Source organism: Falco peregrinus, chromosome 11 (assembly GCF_023634155.1).
Source record: "Falco peregrinus isolate bFalPer1 chromosome 11, bFalPer1.pri, whole genome shotgun sequence".
Lineage (NCBI taxonomy): Eukaryota > Metazoa > Chordata > Aves > Falconiformes > Falconidae > Falco > Falco peregrinus.
Window position 1 is genome coordinate 32,861,844 of NC_073731.1, and position 25,312 is coordinate 32,887,155.

Here is a 25,312-nt window from a genome sequence, read left to right on the forward strand (position 1 = left end):
TGAGGGCTTTGGGGCTGATCCTTTGGTGAAACCGAGTCCAAGCTTCCAAGCTAATCTGCAAATTGGTTAATTTTACCAGCAGGTTCCCCAGATGTAAATTCTGTGGGATCCCACCGTGGTGTATTCTCACTTGTGTAGCTTTCCTGCCAGGTCACTTAGGCACCGAACTATTTGACACCACCATAAAATGGGTTTCCTACACGTTATAAACCAAGTGCTGTGAATGCAAACATTGCAGCATACTTCGTTAAGCTCTCTTGTGCATCAAACAAGTTTCTTGCTTAATTTCTAGTATAAGAACAGAAGACCAGCTCTTAGCGATGGTTTAAATATCTCTTGCAAGCCAAAAGGGAAACTGCAGATGTTTGAAGTCTGGAGTTATTTGGAGGAAATAAAATTAGGCTTTTGCGAGCCATTGCTCTGTTAGAGGATCTCTGCTATAAAAGGGAAACAGAAAGCAGTGAGTAAAAAACATACGTATGTACATGTGCTTGTATGTGTAATTCTTGTTTTCTTCCAGGCAGCACACCGGGGACAGGTAATCCTACCTTAAGAATTTGGCCTTAGAGGATCTCACGCGAAGCTCTTTGAAGCCAAGGGCGTTTCTGTGACTCCTGTGGTCAGGCAGGCCCAGAAACAAACCCCTGATCTCATTGTTGCTGTGGCAGGTACATCCCTATTGCAAAAAGCATTTCCCTTTGGCTGTGCCTGAGCAGAACTGCAGTCCTGATGAGAAGGTGTTTGGCCTCCAAAGAAAGTACTTTTAGCCTTCTGAGCCATCCTTTTGGTTTCCGACACCGTAGTGCATCCCACACAAAACAGCCAGTGGTGGTCTGGTGAGGCAGAGGGCAGCTGTCGCCCCCGTGCAGAAGGAGACAGACAGCCCCGGGGGCTCAAGCGACAGTGGCTCCATGTCTCCCAGGTGAATATGGATAGGGATGGTCACGCTGGCAAGCCCCATCACAGCCCATCAGTCTGTCACACCAGGACAGCCCTGGAAGAACTAGGGCGCCCAGAGCAACACCAGGGATCTGACATCCCGTCCAGAGGAGTTCTAATTCCCCTGGGTCAGATCTGATCTCGCCTTCAGGTGGTGGTTTTTTGGTTGATGTAAAGAGCGCTGCCTGCTGCTTTGCCTTCAGCTGGGTTTTCAAAGGGTACTAAAGCATTTGCCAGGGGCAAAGGGTGGCTGCAGAGACTGACAGCTGAATGCAGCAGCTGCCTACCCTTTGCAATTGCAGGTTTCTGAGAACTGAAAATGGTTCTTTTATCCTTTATCTTTGGTTTTCCTCCCCATCTCTCTTATCAGAGTGTTTAGAGGAAAGGGACATTGTCCCCAGAAGTGCCAGTGGGAGGATGGAGGAGGCATCATAGCCCTTCTCTGACAGGGCCCACCATTACCAAGACATCTCAAGAAGTCCTCTGTCACCACACATTGCCATCCATCCACTCCTGTTCACCCCATGGATTCGAGGTGGGGGTTTTGGCCTCTCCAAGCGGGGATATGTATGGAGAGCTTGGGCAGGGTATGCGCGTATGTACGGCTGTATTTCCTCGTGAGGTGATACCAAAGGCGAGTTGATTTGGGTGCCTGGATATGTTATTCATTGCCTTTGTCCTCACTTTGGTATTTGTTTCCTTTCTTCATCAGGAAAATGGGAGCCACTGCCCCGGTGTGACCTGTTTCTAAGGTACAACAAAATAAAGGCCACCCGTCCCACTCCTTCAGACACCTCCCAGTATGGATGGCTTGGTTGAGCAGAACAGTGTGCTAATGCACAATAAGATCACTGAAGCTGGGAAAAGGAATGGTTTAATTAACACAAGGAACTTAGTGGCAGAGAGCCGAGATGGTCTGGTCTCTGTGTACCCAACCCCCCAGTACCAGAGCCGCCGAGCGGACAGCCTTTCCTCTCCCAGCTGCCTGGAGAACAGCAGGAATGACCCCGTGCAGCAGCTGCTGGACCCCAACATGCTGCAGCAGACAGTGGAGTCTCACTACCGGCCCAACATCATCCTCTACTCGGAGAACGTGCTGCGCTCGTGGGGTGAGAACATTGGCTCAGAGTGCTGTGAAACCACCTTCATCGAGGACCGCTCGCCCACCAAAGACAGCCTGGAGTACCCGGACAGCAAGTTTATCGATCTCTCAGCGGATGACATCAAGATTCACACCCTCTCCTATGATGTGGAAGAAGAGGAAGACTTCCAAGAGCTAGAGGTCAGATGACATGTGGGATATGTGGGGAAGGCTGCGGGGAGGAGGGCATATTTGGGGTTAAGTGTACAGCCTCCAAGAGCTGGTCTGCATGGGATCAGCTGTATCACGCTCTCCTCCAGCCAGGACAGCGAGCGATTGCTCATCTTTATTTGTTGGGTAAAGTCCCAACTCTGCGGATACTAATGGCAAAACTTCCACTAGCCCTAACAGAGATTAGCATTTCCCTCCTGCCTCTGAATGGGCCGTCAGAAACCAAGGAAGACCCATGTGCTTGAACGCTAAGTAAGGTCACGGCCAGGAGCATCTGCCCATGTAGATTGAGCTTGTCTTACTCAGCAGGCCAGCATCGCCTCTTACTTTCTCCTGACGAGCTAGACATAAAGCAGATTGTTTTGCATACTGGCTCAAACACGAAACAATTCTATCTCTGAATGAAGTCTTTGGTTTTCAAAAAAATCAGAAGTCTTTGGGTTTCAATCTGCAATGAGTCCCCCTGTCTCTGAAATAATTCAAAGATTTTTTTGTGATGGAGTGAAGCATTTCATTAGATCCCAAATGCGATGTTTTCTTTTAGGTTCCCATGCTTCATTGATTGGCTCACAATAAATTAAGGTACATTTTGTTTTCCAAATGGGGCAGACTATGGAAATCAACTTCATTCTTTTTTAAATGATGCATTTTTTGTTTAAAAAAATCTTTTTAGTTTTGGCTGAAGCCAGCTGCCCAAGCACGGCACAGATCTGTGTTTGCCAGTGTGTGGGGGAATGGAGGGTGAGCATAACGCTGCTGATCCCAGAACTTTCTCCAGTGCTGGTCACAGACTCCTGACCTAACAAAGAGCGTTTGGCTGGCTGGAGCAAAGCCACAGCTTCAACTCGAATGTCCAAGTTGAGATGGAGGGATTATTTGCTCGTGTTTCTTTGTTGCCGGGGTTTTCTCCACTGAGACCTAACAAGTCCTAAAACTTCCATTTTCACCTGCTGCAATACCAGCATCTCACCCTGTGATCAGCACAGGGGCAGCCCAACAAGAGCCTGGCTTCTCTTTTATCCTCTTTTCTCTCGGTATTGATAAGGTAGGAAGAGACGTGTTTTTCCTTGGGTGTGTCACCGATGCAGCATTCAGTGCCTCCACAGGGTAACAAAAAATTGGTCTCGGAGGCATGTGAGGGTGTTAGCTCAAATCACACCCTTCTCCAGCATTTCGGAATTGGCTGTGGGAAGTCTCGTTTTCTAAATCAAAACAAAATCCCTAGTTGCTGCCTTTTTGCCCTAGTTTCTCTCCTGCAGTAGTGATGCATGTGGCTGCTGCAGGCATGTAATTGCCTAATGGTGTTATTAACACATCTGGCCTGACATTTAGGCAGCAAAAAACCCTGTCTCCCTGTTGTCAATCCGAATCTAGCAAGCCCTTCTTTAGCCAGCTCTTGGAGCATAGGCTGAAAAAGGCCAGGAAAATAAGCAGAACAAGGAAAACATATTTTATACTAAAAATCTTTCTCCTTTTCTTGGTGGGATTTTTAAGGTGCCATTGCAAGGTAGGGCCCTCAGTCTGGGTGCCTCTTCAGAGTGGTACTGTAGGAGCTTGATGAACTTTTTGTAGAGAACATTTGTTTCTAGAAAACCACCTGTAAAACAAGGTCTGAGGAAAGTGATGTCACCCTTCACCTCCCCTGAGGCGATCTCGAGTGAAGAGAGGAGAGTCTTCAAATTCTGATACTGTGGTGCGACAGTGTGTGCATCATTTTTCCTGGCTCCTCCTCTTTCTGACCTGTTTCTCTGGACTGTAGCCTCCAGAAGGTCACATGTATCCCATCTTAAATGGGCATACAGCATTTGGCATCACGGATTCCCAGCCTCACTTAACCCTGTGGGCTGTTACCCTGCTAATAAGCAGAGAGCTGTATGGGCAGCCATCCTGACCTACAAACAAAAAGTGCTCAGAAGAGGATAACATTCACAAAGTGCTCACCCATGTGCCTCCCCTCTCTTCTGTGTTGGGGTTTCTCCATCAGGAGAATGAAGCAAGGGAGGAGAAAATGAGGCAAGGTCTGTCTGAAGAAGTACCCGCCTGACTGGAAACACACACATTGCTAGAATTGCTCGAAGCCTCTGCTTCTAGCCCAGCGTCAGTCTCCATCGCTGTGCTACTTGGCCAGCCCCATGCAGTGCTGAGATATTCATGTTTCTCCATGAACCAGACCCAAATGACCAATGTGCTGAGCAGCTGCGCTCAGCACGAGGGTTCTCAGCCAGGGGAGGAATTTCAATCCCAGGAAGGTCCAAGTTCTGCAGCTGTGGCTGGTCATGCAGAAAGATGGGGAGGAGAGATGCATTTGACAGCACAAGACCAGCAAAAAAGGTGACTGCTGTGTTGTGTTCTTCTGGTTCCCATGTGGACAGATGCTGTAGCTATGTGGCCAGATGTGTGAAGACCTCCTGGGCTTGGCTAGTACGGAGGTTCATTAGAGACGTAGCTTCACGTGTTGAGACTGCAGGTATGGAAGAGAAGTATTTGAGGGCAGCAGTCACTGAGCAGGGGAATGAACCGTGCCGGATTGTTAACTACAAAAAATTTGCCTATCTGTCCAAATAAAAAAACCAGCACCTGAATCACACAGCACTGGTGATTCACTCTAGTGAGCACAGGTCTGGATCACTAGAAAGCTTTTTTTCCCCACCAGTTACTGACAAGAAGCAAATGGTTTTTAAAATTGCTAATAGACCCAAAGTGTTGTGGAAAGGGTTAACACCAGGACTGGGAGCAGAAGTTAAAAAGAGAACAATGAGAGAGGCTGATCCAGCAGAGGTGCAAGGTTTTGCTGCTCCACTGCAAGATCCTTGAAAGATTTGGTTCTGCCATCAAGGATGCGGAGCGTGTTGCTGAGTATCTGGCCACATTGACTGTCATGCTGCAGCTCATCAGGGGACGGGAGCCGAATAGTATAAAAGCACATCAGGGCTCAGTTCTTGGAACGTTTTTTTGTTGTAACCTATCTGCTTTAGCATGTCTTTCTGAGAGAAAACAGGCCTTTTTACAAACATTAGCTTTGTGCAGAAGAGCTGTTGTGTCTTGAAAACTGTTCTTCACATGTCAGGGCAAGGTGAATGGATTTCCAATGCAGGCATCTCAGTAAAATGCCTTCTGGGATTCAGAGAAACCCTGGGGTTGTGAGTCATTTCTCTTCCCCACACATTTCTCTTCCCCACATCCGCCTGGCATTGCCTGTCTCATTGTTGAGTGCTTTCCTAGGGGTTTTCAGGACTGGGTATTCAGCTTCTCAGAAATGTGGAAAATCTAACTCATCCCTTCGTAGTGACCCCCGCCATGCAATACTTGTGGGAGTCCATGGACACACGCAGAAAATAGCTTGCCTGCTGGTCAGTGTGTTTCTGCCAGGGTTTGGTTTTTTAAGAGAGCTGGGCTCCTGATAACCAGAAAGGTTGCTGTTCTTTTGCAGAAAACTTTGCCCCAGGGAAAGTTTCTGAAAAAAAAACCCAGCTATTTTGGCTGACAGCTATCTGATTTGGGTTTGAAGAGCTGACCCAGCCAGGTTGCAAGGACCGCTGCTCTGTTACCTGTCATCCCTGTCAGCATGGGTCTGTCCAGCCCAGGAATATCTCTGACAAGTTGCTAGAAGGAGGGACCTTCTTTGCTCCCCCGGCCTGGGGACTCTGAAGAACCTGGGAGATGTAGCAGAGGAGCAGGGGACATCCTAAGCAGGGGTCCTGCGCATCGCTGCAGCAATGTGGCCATGTTTAACTTTTATTTTTTTACTAGCAGGGTTTCTCAGGTCCTGGTGTAATGTTATTCATACTGCCTATGAAAATCATAATTGTCTGGAGGGAAAAACATTTCTGAAATGGCTTTTATTAGCATATACAGCCACACTTTGCTCCAGCGATTACCAGGCATGAAAGCAGAAGGCTGCGCTTTCTGTCAAAGCTTTAAACTTCTCTCTTCAGTGCCCATCCCTGAAATCAAATGATTCCCTATTTAGGTATCTCTGGAATGCTTATAAATATCTTATGAGTTCTTTACGCAGCAACTAATGGACAGACAACTTGTCAGATGTGGCGGCAGTGAAATATTACACGAATTGCTAGCTGAAATACCCTCCTGTTAGAGTTCATGTGTAAAGGCAGTGCCATCTTTTATCCGGAAACATCATTTGTCATATTACACTCCTGCTAGTTTTCCTCCTAACCTCTAGATAGATGGCTTATTTAGAGAACTCAAGCTATTGATGGCAGCAAATTAAATTATTCATATGTGTCGCATAAGAGAATGCATCTGGGCTCTCTCTTAAAACCCTTTTTCTTTTTCCCAGCAATGTCTGAAACAGTCTCTGAAAATGAAATAAATAGGATGTTCTGGGGAGTGAAAGAAGAAAGGAAATGTAGTGCTTTCAAGCTAAACCTGCCTTCTTTTTTTTCCCCTACAAATTGCTGCATGCTGCTGTGTAACTCATCCTTTGAATGTGAGCATGAAAGTGTAGAGCTAGAAGGTGGATCCTAAAGCCATGTCCTGTTCCCTCTAACCCCTCTACTCAACATTCCTGAGCATCTCCTGCTCATGTTTCTTCTGCCATGTGAAAAAAAGGGTCCTAGAGGTGTTTATGCACATCCAGTGCAATCACTTGCATGCTTTCTGTCAGTGCTTCCAGCTTGCACAGGCTTGGATGGTCCTGCATTGCACAGATAAGACCTGAGCTACTTGTGTCCTCAGCCTCCCCTGGGAGCAGGTATCCAGAAAGGATACTTGGACATCCCCTTGGGAAGCTGAGCATGGTGGGATTCCCCTTCCAGAAAGCTCTGAAGCATAGGCAAAGAGGCAGCCTAGTGCAGACGTGGGAGGCTGTATCACAGATGACTTCCAGGGCAGGTCTTGCACGCTTTAGGTACTTGCTTGTACGGCCGTTTCCCTTCAGGGTCTTGCGCCTTGTTCTCACTAATGGATTCACTGGTCATTGCGGTGGACTTGTGAGGTGGGAAAACAGTATTTTCTCCATTCTGCATCCAGGGAACTGAAGAAAACAATATAAAAAATGTCTTGCCCAAGCTCATGTAGGGATGTGCTGTGGCTCTTTTGTCCCATGGTATTAAAAGGGATTGGCAACACTTTTCTTTCTAACACCTCTTACAGGACAGTAGTGGGTGCTGAGGGAGCACAAGGGATGGACTGCAAAGTGTCCAGGTTTGTGTCAGAGGCAGAGCATGGTGCTCAGTGGGCCATTGCTCTGACCCCATAGGATGCACTTTATGTCCCTAGATTCCTTCACAGGCACATTATTACCAGGTTACAAGTGATTACACTTCATTTGCATTCGATTTATTTTTCTCCCTTCAAGGAGAATCCACTGGAGTTTGAAGATACTGAGCCCTGCCAAGGGATGTTAACCTTTATTAGCCAGGCCTAGGTGAAGGGAGCATGGCTGGGAAGTCACCTTCAGTGGTCTCCAAGTGCCCTCCCATGAATCGTGTCAATAGCAGCCAGGGCCCAGAGCGGTTCCCTTTCTCATCGTCACTTCCCTGAGTTGCCAGTCTGATGCTGTGCGGCGAGGACCCTGGGCGCCAGCCCGCCAGAGGCAGGAGCTCTGGGTGAGCCGCACGCTGTCAGCTGCAGGATGTGGGGATGGGACACGCTTCTTTGAGGACAGCACCCCAAAGGAAGCTGTCCACCCTGAAGCAAAAAGAAGACAATTGTGAGGGGTCGCCCCACCTGCCCCAGCCTGAGCCGGGTACTGCTGCTGTTCCTGCTGAGGTGGCTCAGTGCAGGGGGGCAGCTCCCTCATCTTCCTCAGCAGGCTGCACTGCTTCTCCTGGCAGGAACCTCTGTGCCTGCAGACTGCGGAGGTCCTCCTCTCCCTGAGCGGGATGCCTGTGCCACAGAGAGTAACAGCGATTAGGCATTCGCCACAGCTTCAGCCTTCTCACCCACCAGCTGACCCTGTGAGCTGCTGAGAGCACCCTCCGCGGGGGCTGCTGGCCATCGGCAAGGCGCGGGTGTGCTGCCATACACACGTGCCTTCCCCGTGAATTCAAAGGGTTGTAGGGAGCCCCTGTCACTCACACTGAGATTAGGGATATTTACTTTATGGCTGTGATTACTGCTCTGCCAGAGAAAGGCTGTGATTTAGGAGACGGTGGCAGCTGGGCTCTTTTAGTATGGATGTGTTTATTGCTGTCTGCAGTTATCCCCTTTCCAGTGGCAACGTGCTGAATGCAAGTTACTGATGAGCTACAGGCAGGGTGTATAGAAAACATCACAAGGGAGACGATCAAAATCCAAGGAGACAGGAGGAAGAATGAGCTTGGACAGCTGCAGCCAGGTTTTTTTGACCCCTGATACATTTTGGTTTTGCAAGGTTACATAGGAAAAGCTTTCCAAGCAAGAAGAGACCTCTGTGAACCCATTCTGCAAGGCTGGCTGCTGGACTGACAAGGCAATTTAGATCAGGAGCTGGGGAAACAAGACGATCAGGACCAGGTCAGGGTTAGTGGATTGTGAATCGTTTAAATACCTTTGAAATTGAAGGGGAGCAACTAAGGGAAACAACTGCAAAACTCAAAATGGTAAAGAAGAAATCAATAAACAGGCAAAATAAGATAAACAAATAATACATCACCAAGACAAAACAAACAAACAAAAAAAGAAAGTAAAATCCCTGATGGGAACAGGTTTCAGAGAGATCACCTCTTAAGTAAGCATCAGCCAGACACTGCTCAGTGATGAGTAAGTGTGTTAAGACAGAGCAGTGATAAACTGCAGCCCTCGGTGGGATAGCTAGCATTCAGCATGCTGGTTCATCGCCTGCATTGCTTCCGTCAGACTCAGACCGCCGGCAGAACAAAGGGATGCAGAGTACTGGTCAGAATAGGGCACCACGTTTAACTGCATTACTGAAACAGGCACTGGGTGGAGGGAAACAGTATGTACTATCATTGCATCATGTGTTGGTCTTTGTCCAAACCAGACCACTGGACCATCCAGATTTGAAGCAGATCCCACAGGGCCATGCCAGAAATCAGTTCTGTATGCAGAGTGTGCACATTGCTGAATTGGTTGCATTGAAAGAAAAAAGGATTAATACCAAAAGCGCTGTTTCCTGCATATCTGTCAAAGGTTGCTGGCAGCTGTGGTTCACAGCAGACCTTGTTGTCTGACTTCCCCAGTGTGCCTGGTGTTTTAATACTGGAAGGCACTATGTGACCATCGGGTCGAGCCTCTGGTTTGCCACAGGCAGCCCATGGCAGGCTGCGGAGCCTCTGTTCACTCATAGTATCTCGGCTGAGGTAAAGCACGTAGCTTTTAGGAATAGCTAGCCTGGGTTTGAGAAAGGGCTTCATGTAATGGAAAACCTATTACAACTGCAGAAAAGCGTTCATCACCATCTCTTAAAAATTCGCACCTTGTGTCTGCTCTTCATCTCCTTTGCTTTCAGTTGCTACGGTTTCTTCTCCTTTTCTGCCAAATGAAAGAGCTGTCTCTGATCAGAAATTATCTGCTCATGCAGGCATTTACAGACTGTGATGAAATTGCATCTTAAGTTTATCTTACATGTGAAGTTGACTTCTCCACTTTCTTCCTGTGTAGATGATTTTTTGCAGCATGATGTCTGTACCTGCCTCTGATTCCTGATTTCTTCAACTTACTTGGGAAATGGTGGTGCCAGAACTGGACCTGTTATGTACGTGTCTGTAGTACGATACATTTCCTTCCCTCTCCATGCATCACGTTTGTTCCTCTTGTGGTGCATCACAGAGGAGGTTTATTTTCTGCTGGCTCCTGACTGAGCAGCCTGGTCTAGTGGCCCCTCTCAGGGGTGCTGCCTCGTGAAACAGGGTCCCAAGAGGACACCCTGCATCCAACCCTGTGCACAGACAGCCTTGCTCTGTGCCAGGTGACTCCTGCTTCCAAGCCATGGTCCTTCCAGGAATGGGGTGTCTACTTGAGTCAGTATCCCATCTTAAATATCCTTGTCTCCCCTCCCCTCTGCACACATTTGCTGAGGAAGCATTGCTGTCACCTGAAGCAGGTAGCTGAAGGGAGGGGCAGGGAAGGGCAGGAAAGGGAAGGGAAGGGAAGGGAAAAGGAGAGCACAGGAGAGCAGAGCAGTGCAGAGGAGAGCAGAGAGCTGCTTGCTTTCTTTGTCATTCACTGAAATCCATTCATCTGGGCAGGGCGCTGTGCTTTTTGCTGGAATTCATGCTCTGGGGAGGTGTCCTCTGGAGCCTCATCTCTGGTAACTCCAGTCTTGCCTGCACTCCTGAGGTCACCTCTTTCTCATAACAGCCACGTAAAGGCTTGTGGATAAACTGAGTCTGAGATTGCTTCATCCTGCACTGTTCTCTCAGCTGAACCCCAAGCGTCTTGGCGAGGGACGCGCAGCAGTATTCAGCAAGGCTGAGGAGGGTTGTTGTCATTGCAGTAACTGCTTTTGCTACAAAGGATCCATCAGGAGCAGCAAATCCTCACTGTGTGCTCAGTAATTCCAGGAATGTGTCATTTCTGTACAGGACCATTTGCATAGGTATCTGTTCTCACAGCAGCACCTCACATTGGATGCAGGGAGCGCAGCTCACTTGGTGAGGGGAAGGACTGTGGACCTGGCTGAGGTTACATCTCTCATGTCAAAGCACAAAGATGTGTTTCCAAGTCAGAGCCTGACTTGCAGTGGCCAGGCGCTGCCTCCTGTAAATACCCTCTGTGTGTTGCAAGTAGGCGTGGCTGTGCGGTGGAGGATGCTGGAGCCAGTGTCATGTCTGAAGAGGGCAGAATCCCTCCATCATGGCTCACCAGCGGGAGGTTTACAAACTTACCTTCTTGTGCATGGGTTCATTTCCCTGCCTTGCACACTTAGCAGACTCCTCAGGAGTTCCTCCCTTAGAGCTTGCTGGTAGAGCAATGTCACTTTAGCAGTTGTTCTGGCCCAACGGCCAGACACTCCTGAACAGATTGCTAAGTTTCTAAGAGGGACACAAAACCTACGCCCAACAGAGTAAGTTTCTAAACGTGACACAGATGTCTTCCTTTCAGTGAGATATTGCTTTTCCCTACCATCAGTGAAGAACGCACAACTACAAAAGGGGTATTGGCAAAGAGTTTTGGCCACCTTGTCTCAGGCTAGAGGTGCTCCCAGGGTGAGTTAAAAAGCTTTGCAGGATCCTTCTCACATCAAAGCTGTAACTCCAAAGCCTGGAATGACCACAGCCTCGGTGCCTGTTGTTGCATGTGGGCTCCCTGAAGGTGAGGAGGAAGCCACCGGAGAGCAGGCTCTCTTCTACTGTTGCTCTGCTGGAGAGTTGTACTAGCTCAGGAGCAGGACAGTCAGGTCCCCTGTGGACCAGTCCTAGTCATCACCAGGAAAGAAACTTGCTAGGTCAGGGTTGACCATGGGGCATCTGAGAAACATGCCTGGGTGGGCGCTTCTGCCTACACACTGTAAATCACAGATAAAACAAAGCATCTCATTGCTGCTGGAACAACTCATGCTTTTTTTTTTTAACTCTTTCAGCTGTTGTTATCTTGGCTCCTTATGCTTAGGTTTGCACCACATTTGTCCCTTGTTCCCAGTGAATGATACCTGGCTGACATTCTCCTGACCTTCTAGAAGAGTTGGGAGATACAGGGACCCGATGCTTATGGCTCCCTCTGCATTAGATCCCACCTCGACTGACCCTGGTTTGTCTGGCTAGAGTCGCTTTTCTTCATTCATGAAAGATGAACATGTAAAACGGGCCATTTTCAGCTCCCTGCGGTGACTTCCAAAATCTCCTGTCATTTCTCATTTCTTGCTTTCAAGCTCATGCAATAGTGATGGAGGCTGTGATGGAGTGAGTGAACAGAGATTCCCCTGGTGGTCACAAGGACGCCCACTGGCCAGTGCTGCGCACAGGAGGGGAGAAGAGCACTGACTTGGTGGCCCTGGCTGGGGTGGCTTCCCCAAGTGTCAGTGCTGGCAGGGCAGCTGCAGTCCCACCCCACATGTGCAGAGACACCCCACCTCTGAGCTGGGCTCCCCCGTCTCTCCTGTTTGATTTTGGTGCAGACACGGCGTTCGGGTCTCTCGAGTGCTGCTAAAACAGGGGATTAGTGCCCCGGTGAGCCTTTCAGCAGGGCAGGGAGGGAGATGTGCCATGGCCACAGTCCCAATCCTGAAGTCCTTCTGAAGGATGCTCCGGCTGGTGTGGGCACTGCAGGAGGGCAGGCTGACTCCTGTGGTCCTGTCACTGTGGGGCCACGGCTGAGCAGGATGGGTGCACAGACCCTGATGAATAGGTACTCCAGACAGAGCTGGCCCTGTCTGGAGACTCCTGCAGGGTAGAGACCCCAGCGTGGGTCACCAGAAGCCTTCTACCGTGAGTGCTGGAGGCCTGTCTTGACATTGAGGAATTGCCCTGGTGTGGCTGGGAAGAGTTTTATGGGTGGATGATCACAGCCTTGACCCATGGCAGAAGAGAAATAATGATATTATTAACCAGCACCTCTACATTTCTCTCTCCCTTGCTATTCCAGAGCGATTACTCAAGTGACACTGAAAGCGAAGACAATTTCCTGATGATGCCACCAAGAGATCATCTCGGCCTCACTGTGTTCTCCATGCTCTGCTGCTTCTGGCCATTGGGAATTGCTGCCTTTTACCTGTCTCATGAGGTAATGTTAAAACATCTCCTGCTAAACCAGAGTTTTGCATCCATGGAGTAGCCATCACCCCACACAAGCAGGGAAAGTTCACCAAAACCCAGATGTGGACAAGACATTCTCCAGGGTAGTGGGAGGCAGTTGCACAGGGCAGGGTGTTCCCCACCTTGGTATGTCCCTGCAATAGTGGTGGTTGTCTTGTGAGATACTTTCTGAGGGAGGACTCTACAAAACATTTTAGGTTTTAGTTGTCAGTGGTCAGGTTCCATGTCAGCTTATACAATGTCCAGCTAGAAGTTTTCTGTGGACATGACTCTTCTGGTGGAAATCACCCTCGGTATCTCAAACACTTGGATTTCCCGTTGGGAAAACTGGTCTATTGGTTCCCAAATTTATCATCTAGAAAAGCAAGCTAGGTAATATCCTTCCATGAGCAGAACAATAATTTCTGTTCTGTGGAAGCAAATTTGCTTTCCAGGAGCCATTTCCTTTCCCCCCTGAAAAATTAACTCAGTCTGTTCTTGTCCAGTTTTAATACAGAAATATTTTTTACTGGTGTTTTGGTTTGTTTCCTTCATGAGGCAGGCTTGCTGGTTTCCAGCCTGTGCCTAACCAACAAACACCTCATGCCCCGTCATTTGTTTCAACAATTATGTCTTCATAAGCACTTGCAGAATATTATTGAGTTTCCCAGCATGGCAGATAATGGAACGGGACAGAAAAGGAGTCACACTGGAAGTCTTATCAGTCACTTGCTTATATTTTGACCTACTGGTGGTAGCAGTGCCTATTGCAAACTACAGCCTGTACTTCACAGCACCAAAATCATTCACTCTCTCACCTGTCTTTCTAATCTGCCTGCTCTAAGCATCTGCCAGCACTGGGTATTTGTCAAGCCAGAGCAGGCACTTCAGATCTGAAGCATCCTAGTCTTCAATATCAAAGAAAGAGATACAGCACTACGATTTTTTGCTTTACGTGAAGTGCCTGTCATTGAACTTGGAAGCCTCTGAGACAATTAAAGTTTGTCCAGTGGAAAACAACAGTTTTCCTTGTTTGAATGCTGTTGATTTCTCACGTTTGGGTCAAGGGGTTTGCCTTGATGATGGTGACAGTAAAAAGTAAAGCACTGGGTGGGATCTGCATGCGCTTTAGTATCCTGCTGTTTGATCCTTTAGGCTGAGCTGTTCACCAGCATGTTCATGGCCGTGTCTCTTCACACATGTGGACTAGGCAAGATTTTTCGCCAATGCTGCAACCAAGGAGGGCTTGAGAGTGTGTCACCATCCGCAGCGTGTTTGCTCTGCGCTGGGGAAAGCAGTGCATCCATTCATTTCCCACAGTGGCGTTCCTTCAGGAGGCCTGGGGATGGCGAGCCAGTTTTATCCCAGCAATGAAAGCCCAGCCCAGCCCAGTGAATGCAAAACAAACAACATGAATAAGTACTAAAAAGCTGTATGGCTGAGAAGCTAAATGTACTGAGATCCAGTCTATCAAGGACAGGGCATCCACATCAGCTGTGAACCAGCGGCCAGCAGGAATCCGTAAGACCTCGACAGGAGCATAAGGAAGGTGGAAAAGGCCACATGAAAGCAGGAAATGATGATGATGTTGTGCTGACGGATTTAGGCCCTGGAAAAAGAAGACTTGGGTGCTGTCTGGTTTAGCATGATGATGGAGAACAGCTGAATGTGGCTGCCTAAAACTAGGAGCTGTCAGTAAGAAAGGTCAGGCAGGTGCTTTGCTTTTATTAGGTTGAGGGACAGTAAATTACTCGTTCTTAGTTGACCCCTTGGATGCACCAAGGCAAGCTGTGGCTAAATCTAGCCAGGAGGAAGGACTGTGTTTCTGAAGCATTTTGACTTCTGCTTTTTGGTTTTTTTGCATTGGAAGTAGAAATCTTTAATCTCTCTCCCCTTAATAATAATAACAACAACAACTACTACTACTACTACTACGACTAACAATAATAATAATAATAATAATATTGCCACCCCTGCATGCTCCTTTCCTCCAGTCTCTCCTCTCAGCTTTCTGTCTGCAACAGCTGAATCAGCTGCAAACTCATTTCCCAAACCTCCTGCAGAAAGATGGTCAGATCCCTGCGGATGGAGCAGCACGGGCACATCCGCCTGCCCACTCCCGCGTTCCCAGGCAGGTGCCTTCGCTGACTGCCTTCCCTGCAGCAGGTGCATCACGGCCCTGAGCAACCACCAGCCTTCACTGAAACTGGCTCTTCTGCAAAACCCCAAGACCAACAAATCGGTATTTTCCAGTGGAAAAATGAAATTAAAATTAAGGCCAAAACTTTTCGTGGCTGAGAACTAGCTAAAATATCTGGTGTAAACCACCAAAACCCTGCACCTGGCTAAGCTGACACCAGCAGGGGTACCAACTCATACTTTGGAGCCTAAACCATTTGGAACGATGTTTCATATGTGACGTAGTAAAACATTACATCCTATTTGCATGCTATTTCTATTTATATAGGATTTTTAATTTAAACTCCTGAATAATATTTGAGATCTCTTGTTAATACAAAAGGGTACTCTAACATTTTACATCCTTTATAAAAAATCAAACTAAAAGATCAGCAGGTGGTGCTTGCATTCAGACCTATTTTTTGGCTTGAGCTCTTGAAGATTCCATGGTTTCAAAAGTCTCCTGAGTTGTTCTACTAAAGAGACCCGGTCTGGGGAAAAAATTGTAACATGCAGGAACTTCGAAGTTGGTGGGTAGATTCTTTGTGCCAGAATTTAGTGCTTGTGTTGAACTTTTTTCCAAAAAACTGGCCTTCTTTGGGTGTGCAGTGTATTTACCGATGAAGGCCTGATTTGCAGAAGATCTACTTGCAGTACAGCTCCAGCCAAAGGGACAGGTGCTTTCAGTTTATTCTTGCAGCACCTGGCAGTACATGTATGCTGGATATGTCTGTATCATGGTGCAAAAGAATTATACGAGGATGGATGCTTTAGGGTTTCAGAGGTGCTCTTTACAAACAGAATGATTTCATTTTCCCTGTGCTCCATAAAAGCAGCATTCTTCCTGCAGGGGCTGTTTCTGCTCTGTGTGGGACTTAGTGCTTCCACCAAGACTCATGCCAACGTGCTGCTGGCTTAGGGCTTCCTGGAGGCCATCCATATGGGATGATGCAGCTGTGCAGGGTCTGCCTGCGTGGTGGAAGTGAAGATGTGCAGCAGGTTGAGCTGAGCAAGCAGGGGGAGACAGTGCATTCAGAAATGCAGTCTATGAAAGCAAAACCAGTGCCTTTCCATTAGGATATCTGGTTTTCACAAGTAGGGCATCACCTGGTGACCTCCCTATCCCAAGCAATGCTGAGTCACTGCCTTTCATCTTCTGTCAGCAAAATGGAGAGCCTGAGACCATCACTGTGCGTTGTATACTTGCTCAGTTACTTTCTTCTGTTTGAAGAAACTGGTTTTTACAGTTCTACTGTTTTACAGCAAAAACTTCTGGGTTTTCTTTTTTTATCTTTTCTGTTTTCTTCTGTGTTCCCCACAACCCCCCCAAAAGACTTACGTCCACTGCTTGTGGCTGCACAGTCCTGCTCTTTCTCTCAGCTACCAATAAATTGCCGTCCGGACTGGGCCATTTTCTTCCCACCTGTCCCGTTTTCCATCATGCTTGCTTCTTCAGACTGTGAGATCAGGATGTGACTCCCATTGCCTCACAGGCACAAGGTGTCCTCCTGGAATTGCTGGTTCATGCTAAGTGATGCCCAGCTCCTCCTCTCACCTGAGCTATCACAGCTAAAATACAGGGGCTTTGCATCCATCCAGAGGCTGCTGCTTGAGGGTAACCTCTTGGGATGGGTAATGTCTCCAAGTACTCTGATTTTTAACAGCAGACAGTGTTTATTGGCTAATTTTCCACTTTTCTATGAATGGGTCATACGAGTTTTTAGGCTTGCAAGTTTTTGGATTAGGTGTTTTCCTAACTTATAGCTGAGTCTGAAGGGCTCAGTCAGAGGAGGGGTTGTGCAGTTTGCAGGGAAGACTTTGCAGAGGAAAATACAAACTTCGTATGCCTTTCACCATAAAACTCTCCTCCACAAAGAGCGTCTGATCAAAAAAACCTAATTTAATTTATTTTTTCATAAATCTCCACCATCTGGAGCCAGGTAGGTACCTCAGTTTTCATTTTTACAGGCTTTGTAGATTGTAGGCAAGTCTGAAGCTTCAGATGTCAGAGAAAAGTTAAAAAAACCCTATCTTTTTGTCTTGTCAAGTTTACCGTTAAACCTATCAGACTATTTATAAGGGCCTGTCAGGATTCCTGCTTGGTGGAGGTTACTAATCCTGCAACGTGTTTTTGTCCAATTCCTCTTTTTCTCCCTGCATTTATTTTTAGGAATGAGAGCAATACCATGGCACACATTTCTTTCCCTCCTGTTAAAATAAATTCATGGACAATTAAACTCTGTTGTGTCAGGAATGAGTCAAAATAAGTCAAAATGAGTTCCTCCTCACAGGGAGTGGCTCAGGACTTATGTGGCAGAGCTCGTCCCAGCAGAGCTCCATGCCAGTGCCAGGCTGAGGTGGCCGAGGTGGTCACTGTCCCTGCATGAGAGCCCTGGCCCTGGGAGGTCCGCTGCTCACCAGGCTGTGTCCCAGTTGCAAGGCAGATGGCAGACAACATGAGTTATGAGTTACTCTGAGCCTATTTCAGTCTTAATAGCTGATGTATATAGATTGTGTTTAGTCAATATTTGTTATTTCTTCACATGCCAACCCTTCAGCTGGTGGGAATTGCTCCCCCTTCACTCACTTCTGTGCAGAAGATCCAGCTTTTCCAGCTCTCTTACCCAGGAGGGGACTAAGCCAGGGATTCACAAGGAAGGTCAGGTCCCCCGACCAGCACCAGGGCAGTCCATGCTTATATGACTTTGCCCCTCGGTGCCCGTGGTACTCAGACCCTGGTGCCATGGGGCTCAGCTTCTCGCTGGGGCAAGCTGTATGATCCGGGACTTTGCCTCAGTGATGACCTTAAGAAAGAGCTGAGTTCTTAACAGCCACATTTGTCACACAAGGATAGCTGTGGAGGGCTGGCATGTTAGATTTCAGGCCAGAAGTTTGGCAGGAGATTGAAACGATTGAAACCAAGGTTTTCTGTGAGGAAACACGGGGTGAACATCGCTTGCAAACTGCTCGTACAGCTTTGCTTGCAAACTGTCTCTGTATGAGTGCATATGTGTGAGCTCCTGTTAAACGCAGTGATTGCAAGGATAAGCACTTCAGGATCATTGAATGACACCATAATTTTAGCTGCCACAAGACAGCTGTCTTGTACTTGCATATGGCTCTTCAGACACACATATCTTGTGCTTTGACTGGCATCTAGACTCGAGCCTCAGCCCGGGGAGCATGGCCTGTGCCGATGGGCTTCACCCCTTGTCGGCCTTGTCCGCTCAGGGGGTTGGGGCAGGGACTGCCTGCGTGTGACCCAGGCGTCCTGCCCTTGTCAGGTCTGTGGACACGACTGATGCCACCCTGGCAGTGGGTCTGCCCCCGAGCAGGGAGCAGCGCTGTGCACACCGGTCTGCTTAGGCTGAGCACCACGAGTGGGTTTGTGAGCAGTAAACTGCTGACCATGCACGTGCATTAGACACAGAGGCAGAGTCTCTTAGAGGAGAATACGCCATGCCAGATTCAGCAGCCCGAGAGGGGCAAAGCTGCTGCCGCTCGGTGCCTGCAGGGCCAGCCAGCAGCAAGGCTGCAGATGCACCCGCAGCAGTGACGCACACGCAGAGCACACATGCACACACACCACGTACGTACATATATACATCGCTTGACACACAGGTCACAGAATGACACTCAGAGCACTCAACGAATGCAGTCAGCACCAGTGGCCTCATCCTTCTCTTCCCTTTGTCTGAGCAGTATGGAGGTCCACCAGTGAGAATATCTATCTATATAGACACACACATACAAGTATATATATACATATATATATATACACACACACATCTGTGCAGTGTGGATCCCTCTAGTACCTGGGCTCAGGCACCCAGTCTGCCCAATAGCAAGAGTGAGGATCCCTCAGCACTTCTGAGGAGGAAAAAAGAACATCAGGAAGAAGGAAATATGCTGGTTTGGATGGGGAAACAGAGAGTATGAGAGAGGCTGTGATGACCAGAGTTAATTTAGGAGCATGGCATGGGTTGTGATCGCTTGGGTAGGGCCAGCTCACTCCTCCAGGTAGGTCCTTCCTGAAGAAAGGCAGGTTAGAGATATCCATGTTCAGAAGGATTAAATGTAAGATTACATGGATATTGCTTTCTCTGCCATGGTGACTACATGTGGGCATGTTCATGGAGCAGGTGATTGCGACCATGGGCACTAAATAGATGGGTGTGATAACCTCTGTCCTAACCAGGACAGTTTTGTGTGGGGCTGGAGCTCTCCCTTGATGCAGAGTGTCTCTGTGCAGGTTCAGCGTGAAAGGCAAATGCTGGGAGGATAATGCCGAGCCCATGGGGTGTGCAGAGCACGTGCGTGGCCAGGGCACGGATGGGGCTGTGTTCACAAGGGCTGGTCTGCAGGAGGTCACTGCTGGCTGCCTGTCCACGCTCCTCCCCTTGCTCCCATCAGGCAGATGGCAGATTTGCCGGGCAGAGGATGGTAGTGAATACTGAACGGCACAGTCTGTGCCAGCATAAAATAGCACGGCTGCTGTTCTTAACTGTGATAGAGAGAGAGAGACTACCTGCTGAGATAGCCAGGAACATATGTTGCTGTGTGAGAGTGTTGGATCTCTTATTCTTGGAAGAGCAGCTCTGAAATTGATGTCCCTGGCCCCTGATTAGGGACATTTAGGTGACATCCCTTGGCTTTGCAAAAAGCTCACGTGTGCAAAAAGTCTGTGCAACCACTGTGCAGAAATTCACAGGGTTCAGTACCTTCAAGGTTTGCAACTTCCGTTCCTTTCAGAGAGGGAAAGCCCAGTCCCGGACGGAGTGGCAGAGGATATCTCGTGGCCCTTTGGTTCCCCAGGGTCTTCCTCAGACCGTGACAGCCACTCTCAAGCGGGGTTTATCGACTACCAGCACCTCTAATTCTCTGCTTTCCAGGCAGGAGCTGGCTCCCAGCCAGTGGCTTGAGTTGGGAAGGCTTTGCTCATGCCAACCTTTCCATTCGGGGTAGACATCTCCTGGGAAGAGAGATGTTCATGCACACAAGAAAGCGGCCGTTCAGAGTGTGTTGTGTGTCAGCAGCTGCTGATTTCAGTGTGCTGTGGTTGAGGTCTTGGGCCAGGGAACTTTACAAGTGTCTTGCATAATTTCCTTTTCATTCCTCTTTGTCCTTTTGATTTTACGGTCGCATTTCCAAGTCATGGACTACAGCTACAAAAAGGGATTAGATTAATGAATGGCCTGATTGCTTTAGCCCTTAAGCTAATTTTAAGTAATTGGAAAGGTAGCTGGCAAATAACATTCCCTGGAGAGTTTAGTTCATTGTGCAGGTGTTTAATGACAAGGAGGTTTTGGGACAGAAGAGACCAAGTCAAAATGCCTGAGAGGATGAGGTGTCTCTTTTATTAGCAAGAGCATCCTGCACAATGGCAGACTTTCTATGTGAATTTTTCTGTGCCAGGCGTTTATGCCTCACGCGTTATGCTGAGCCAGACAAAGCCCAGAGACCTATCAATATCATGCTCCAAGGGTATAAAACATTATTCCCTCCTGGCATCCTCTTTTCATCCTGCTGTTACTTTTTGTTGCTCATCTATTGGCTCATTATTCCACAGGCTTACGAGACAGCGAGGATTGTTTCAGTGCACCTTCCACAGGTTACTTGCATGCCTGCCACTAAGCTTGGTGTGTCTGGCATATTCACAAAGCCATTCAGGTCTGGTATAGGCATCTGAAGAGCAGGGTTACAAATCTTCCACAGGAATCGATCAGGGGATTCAGGCCCCCTGACGTTTGGGCAATTCTCTCACTAAGCGTAAACAACTTTTTAGTCTTAGGTAGTGTTTTTTTGGTGGTTTTTAGCTTAGGCAGAAAGGATGCATTTTGTTAGCAGGAACGTAGAGGGGCTTTTGTTAGTAATCCTTGCATATCCCAGCTAAACACTTGATTTTTTCACACCTGCAAAGGTAGTGTCCAGGACAGATTATATTCCAGGAGAGCACACAGAAGGAGTATGTTGCCAGTACAAGGCAAAACCAGGGCATGTGATTTTGCACCTCCCTAGTAGGTGACCCTGCTGAAAGAAGCATGAGAGAAGAAGAGACAGCAATGGAACATGGTCCCTCTGTTCTGGCCATTGCAGTGTCTGCTTCAGGTGTCAGAAAAGCCAGAAAGCTCTGGGTGCTGCTCCAGTGGCTGCCTCAGAAGCCTGGTGATGTGATGAAGCTCCTCTCATCCAAGGCAGTAAATGAATTCTCCTGTGGCAAGAAGAACAGAGTGTATGTCTAGAGTAGCTCTTTGGGTGCTCTTTACATAATGGACCTTTCTCTCACCTCGCACAGTGACAACACCCTTTTCCAGTACAAAAACAAATGAAAGGAGGCACGCACCTCTGAAGTTTAATGTATGCAGCAGTAAATGGATAGAAGTTTTCAACAGCAAAGACTTAAGATTAACCTTTTATCAGTCTGCAGAATATTCAGGTATTTTTTTCTTCCACTCAGAGATGATCATCATGTCCCAGAGACCCAGGGCTATACTCTAATCTTGAATATACAGCTTGCTATCTCTTCAGCAGCTGTTCTGGTGAGAGCTGCTGAATTACTGCTTTGGATGCACAGCAAAGTGAATGGATCACTTCTGATTACAATCTACATACCTCTTTCAAATGGGCTGCAGAAAAACTGAAGTGAAAACTTGAGTCTAGTGATCTAGGCACCCAAAGATGCCTGCCAGAAAATAGTAACTCCTTGTTGAATTGACTGCCTTCCCAGCAGCAGGAAAGAAATAAAGTTTTCATGTATTTACTTTTGGATGAACTACAAGAACCAGCTGAAAAGGAATGGACTAGGACCTACCTGCAGCTGTGCAGTTTGTACCTAAAACTGGGCACTGCCATTTTCACTGGTAATGACTATGCTTTTCAACCTAAAATAAATACTGGATTATCCATCATATCAAAATAGGTGAGTCTCAGAACTTATTGCAAGACAGAACCTGGGAAAGGAACACAGCTGTTGCATAAACTGATAAAATCCTGGAGGGAGAAGGTTCCCAGTGTTGAGCTTTTGCGCCCGAGCATCGTGCTTCTCCCCAGTGGTTATGCACTGAGGTTTTCTTCCAGCAACACAGCTGTCCCAGCAGTGAGCCTGCAGACTTTCCCACTTCAGTGCAAGACTTTCTTCAAGTGAAAGCTAAAACACAGAAAGGAGTCGTATCATGGGACCCTGGAAGGTAGCACAGTAAAAGACAGGTTTCTGTTGCTGGTGGCAGTGTCCAGGAGGACCTCTGTAAAGTCCATGCCAGCCATAAAGCTTGAGAGCCAACAAGACCAACAAGAAATAAGCCTGTCCCATTAAAGTAGATGAAGAGATTGCATTTTGTTCCCATGACTCTGGGCAAAATATTGAGCCCAGCAGGAACAGCTTCCCTGAGGTAGCCCCTAGAGATCGGGGCTGCTGGGGCATACAGATAGGCAGGTACTCTCCTTCAGTAGCTCTGGCCTCAGTCCCTAAGAGTCTTGACCCTACCTTGTACCAGTCTCTGTGGTACCTGTCTCCAGCCCTTGTTTCATTTGTGCCTAAAATGCTTGAAATCTTTCTCTAAGAAGTGAAAGATTAGTTAATTATCTAATATTATTGCATTGTTCCCAAACACTGTTTCCTAATTTAACAATAGCATTTGCTGGATACGTTGCCTCCAGCTGTATCCACAGAGGTAGGCAGGACATTAAAATGCACCTATCAATATACATGATGTACTGTTGGTAATAAAACTAATGTATTATTTTATGTGCTTGGGGGAAAAAAACCACCACTTTTTTAGTATTGTGAAAATCTTTCTTCTACCCTCCCCCATGCCAGTTTAGTATAAAAATGCGCTCATTATGGGGCACGATGAGCAAGGAGTTATGAATGATATTTCCACATCTTGGCATTTCATACCTTGTTTCAAAGAAGTGTGAAGGAGTCAGGGTTGCTTGGGTGAGTGCAAGTCCACACATGTTCACAGAGGGACTCAGCAAGGCCAGAGATCAAAGAGGGGCCACAGCATCGGGCAGGAGAGATGGAATTGGCAATCCCTGCTTGATGCCATTCCTCAGCCTGCCTTCCTTGGCACGAGTGCTTTGCTGTCATGAAGTCCAGGAGAAAGGCTGCAGTTCACACCAGCTGTTGCCCAGAATTCCCAGTCCCCAGTCCCAAAGATGTCCAATGCATGTCAGTGTCCATCCCAGCATCATCAGGTGTATTGCCATGAGGGACCTCTCCTTACAGCTGCTCTCTCTAGCAGGAGGTCTGGAAATGTGATGGTGGGAGCAGGAAAGACCAAATCTTTCCTCCCCAGGTCTGTTCAGGGAGCCTCCTCTGGCTGGGATTTGGACTTTTTGTTGCTCAGACACCTGACTGGCGACCTCTAGAAGGAATCATGTCTCCCCCTTCACAATGGGGACCAAAAGTTGGCGGAGAGCTGCCTGCCTGTGATTCAGAGCCTAGTGGCTGCTGCCAGCTCTTCCCTTCGCTGAGGCAAGGACGGGCTACAAAAGCTGAAGGTGGTCCTTGGGCTGATAACAGCAGAGAGAGTAACTTCCAAATCCTCCCAGGTGTGGTAACTCAGGAAATGGGATTTGGTGTGCAGAGATGTGGGCCTTTGAACTCATTTAAATAGTAATTGTCCCAGCCTGGGATTTCTGAATTTCATTCAGACACCACAGTCAGTAATTGTGCTGAATGTGTCCTCGTTCCTTGACCTTGTCGCACAGATGGCATTGTTCTAAGCAGGTTTCTACAGCCTACAATTAATTAAGCAATTAATTAGGAGCCCTCACTTACACAGAAGCTGTTGTAAAGCAAGAACTTTAGTGACCTTATGGGACCTTGCCACAGCATTATTCCAGAGGCTGTCCAAACTCTTTGCTCACGCCTCCATGCATCCTCCCAGTCTTGGCTGGACCCGCAGCTGTGCCGGGCCGGCTCACCGCAGCTGGGCTCGCCCAGAGCATCACCTGGCCCTTCCTGACGTGCCTTCAGCATGTCTCACCTGCATTGGAAAGCTTTCCTTCGTTAAACGTGGTGAAGACCGCCTTGTCCTGTGACATTTGGGGGCTGCTCCTAAAGAGTTTTGGACACAAATTTCTTGTTTCCGAGGACTTTCAGTGTCCCCACAATGAAAATGAATATTTAAATCATGTGGACATTGGCTCTTATTCTTACCATATCTCACTTTGTTTGGCCAACACTTGAGCATCTTTCCCACTGTCAGCCTTGTTTCAAGCCTTCAGATACTCTGATTCTAGTTTGTTATAGAATTGATGCCTGATGACACCCTCCCCCATTTCTAATAACTTATGTGTTGTATAATAACAACAAAACCATAACACACTTTGTATGTCTGCTGACTGGAAAACAAATATCAGAGAGATTTCCAGTGCATGTATGCACTCTGGCTGGAAAAGGAATGAGCAGCATTAGTTCCCTTGCATTTCATTATTAACAGCAAAGAATGTCAAAAGTATTTCAGGGTGTTGGATTCAGCCTGGGGAACTGGTAACATTATTTGCCTGTTTTTTCGTTCATGAACTGCAAGTGGAGGTTTATGTTCTCCATGCATTTCTTAACGTTCCTTAGAAATAGTGAAAACAGAGAAGAATGAAGTATCATTTAAACAAAATTCAAGGTAAGCTCAAGGAGCAATTTTTCCCTGTGGCATGGGATGCGTGTCTCAGTTCAGGGCTCCTGTGTTCTGGTGTGAACACGAGACCTAGTTCAGCCATACGCACTATGTCTAAATGGGGCATAACAGTGGCTCCCTTTCACTGAGGGAACTGGGGTCTCAGGAGCAGAAAGGCCTTCATTTGGAAAGGTCTTAAGAGCATTCCTGCATCTCCTGATGATGCAGTTCCCTGCAGATGAGGCCTTTCTCTAGGATCCCTCCCATCCGTAATGGCAGGGCACCCAGGACACGCCATGCTTGGGCAGATGAGCACTTCCAGTATTCAGGAAATGGGAGGCTAAGTAAAACCAGTCAATCTCTGCAATGTTGATGACGTCTAGATGTTCCTTACCTTATCAGGCAGTTTTGCCAATACACTGAGAGGGGACATTGCTCCTCCTGGTAGCAGGAACAAGCTGTGGTAAGAATACTGCAGTGACAGCACTTGCTTGCTTTTGGAAGTACCTGTACTCTCCTGGATTTATATGGTGATTTGACCTTCAATGCATTTAATAATGGCATATATTTCAGTTGGGTTTCTTTTATCTATCAACATATAAAGCAGCAGTAAGTGCATTTGAAGG

General features: G+C 47.6%; 1 protein-coding gene across 1 annotated transcript in view; it reads left to right on the plus strand.

Moving 5' to 3' along the window:
* Positions 1–25,312, plus strand: part of SYNDIG1 (synapse differentiation inducing 1) — a 76,432-nt gene that overhangs the window by 11,553 nt on the left and 39,567 nt on the right. The window contains exons 2-3 of the mRNA XM_055816694.1: positions 1,652–2,221; positions 12,740–12,877. Of these exons, the coding sequence (XP_055672669.1) occupies positions 1,742–2,221; positions 12,740–12,877 (618 nt within the window). The 5' untranslated portion in view covers positions 1,652–1,741. The remainder of the gene's footprint in view (positions 1–1,651; positions 2,222–12,739; positions 12,878–25,312) is intronic.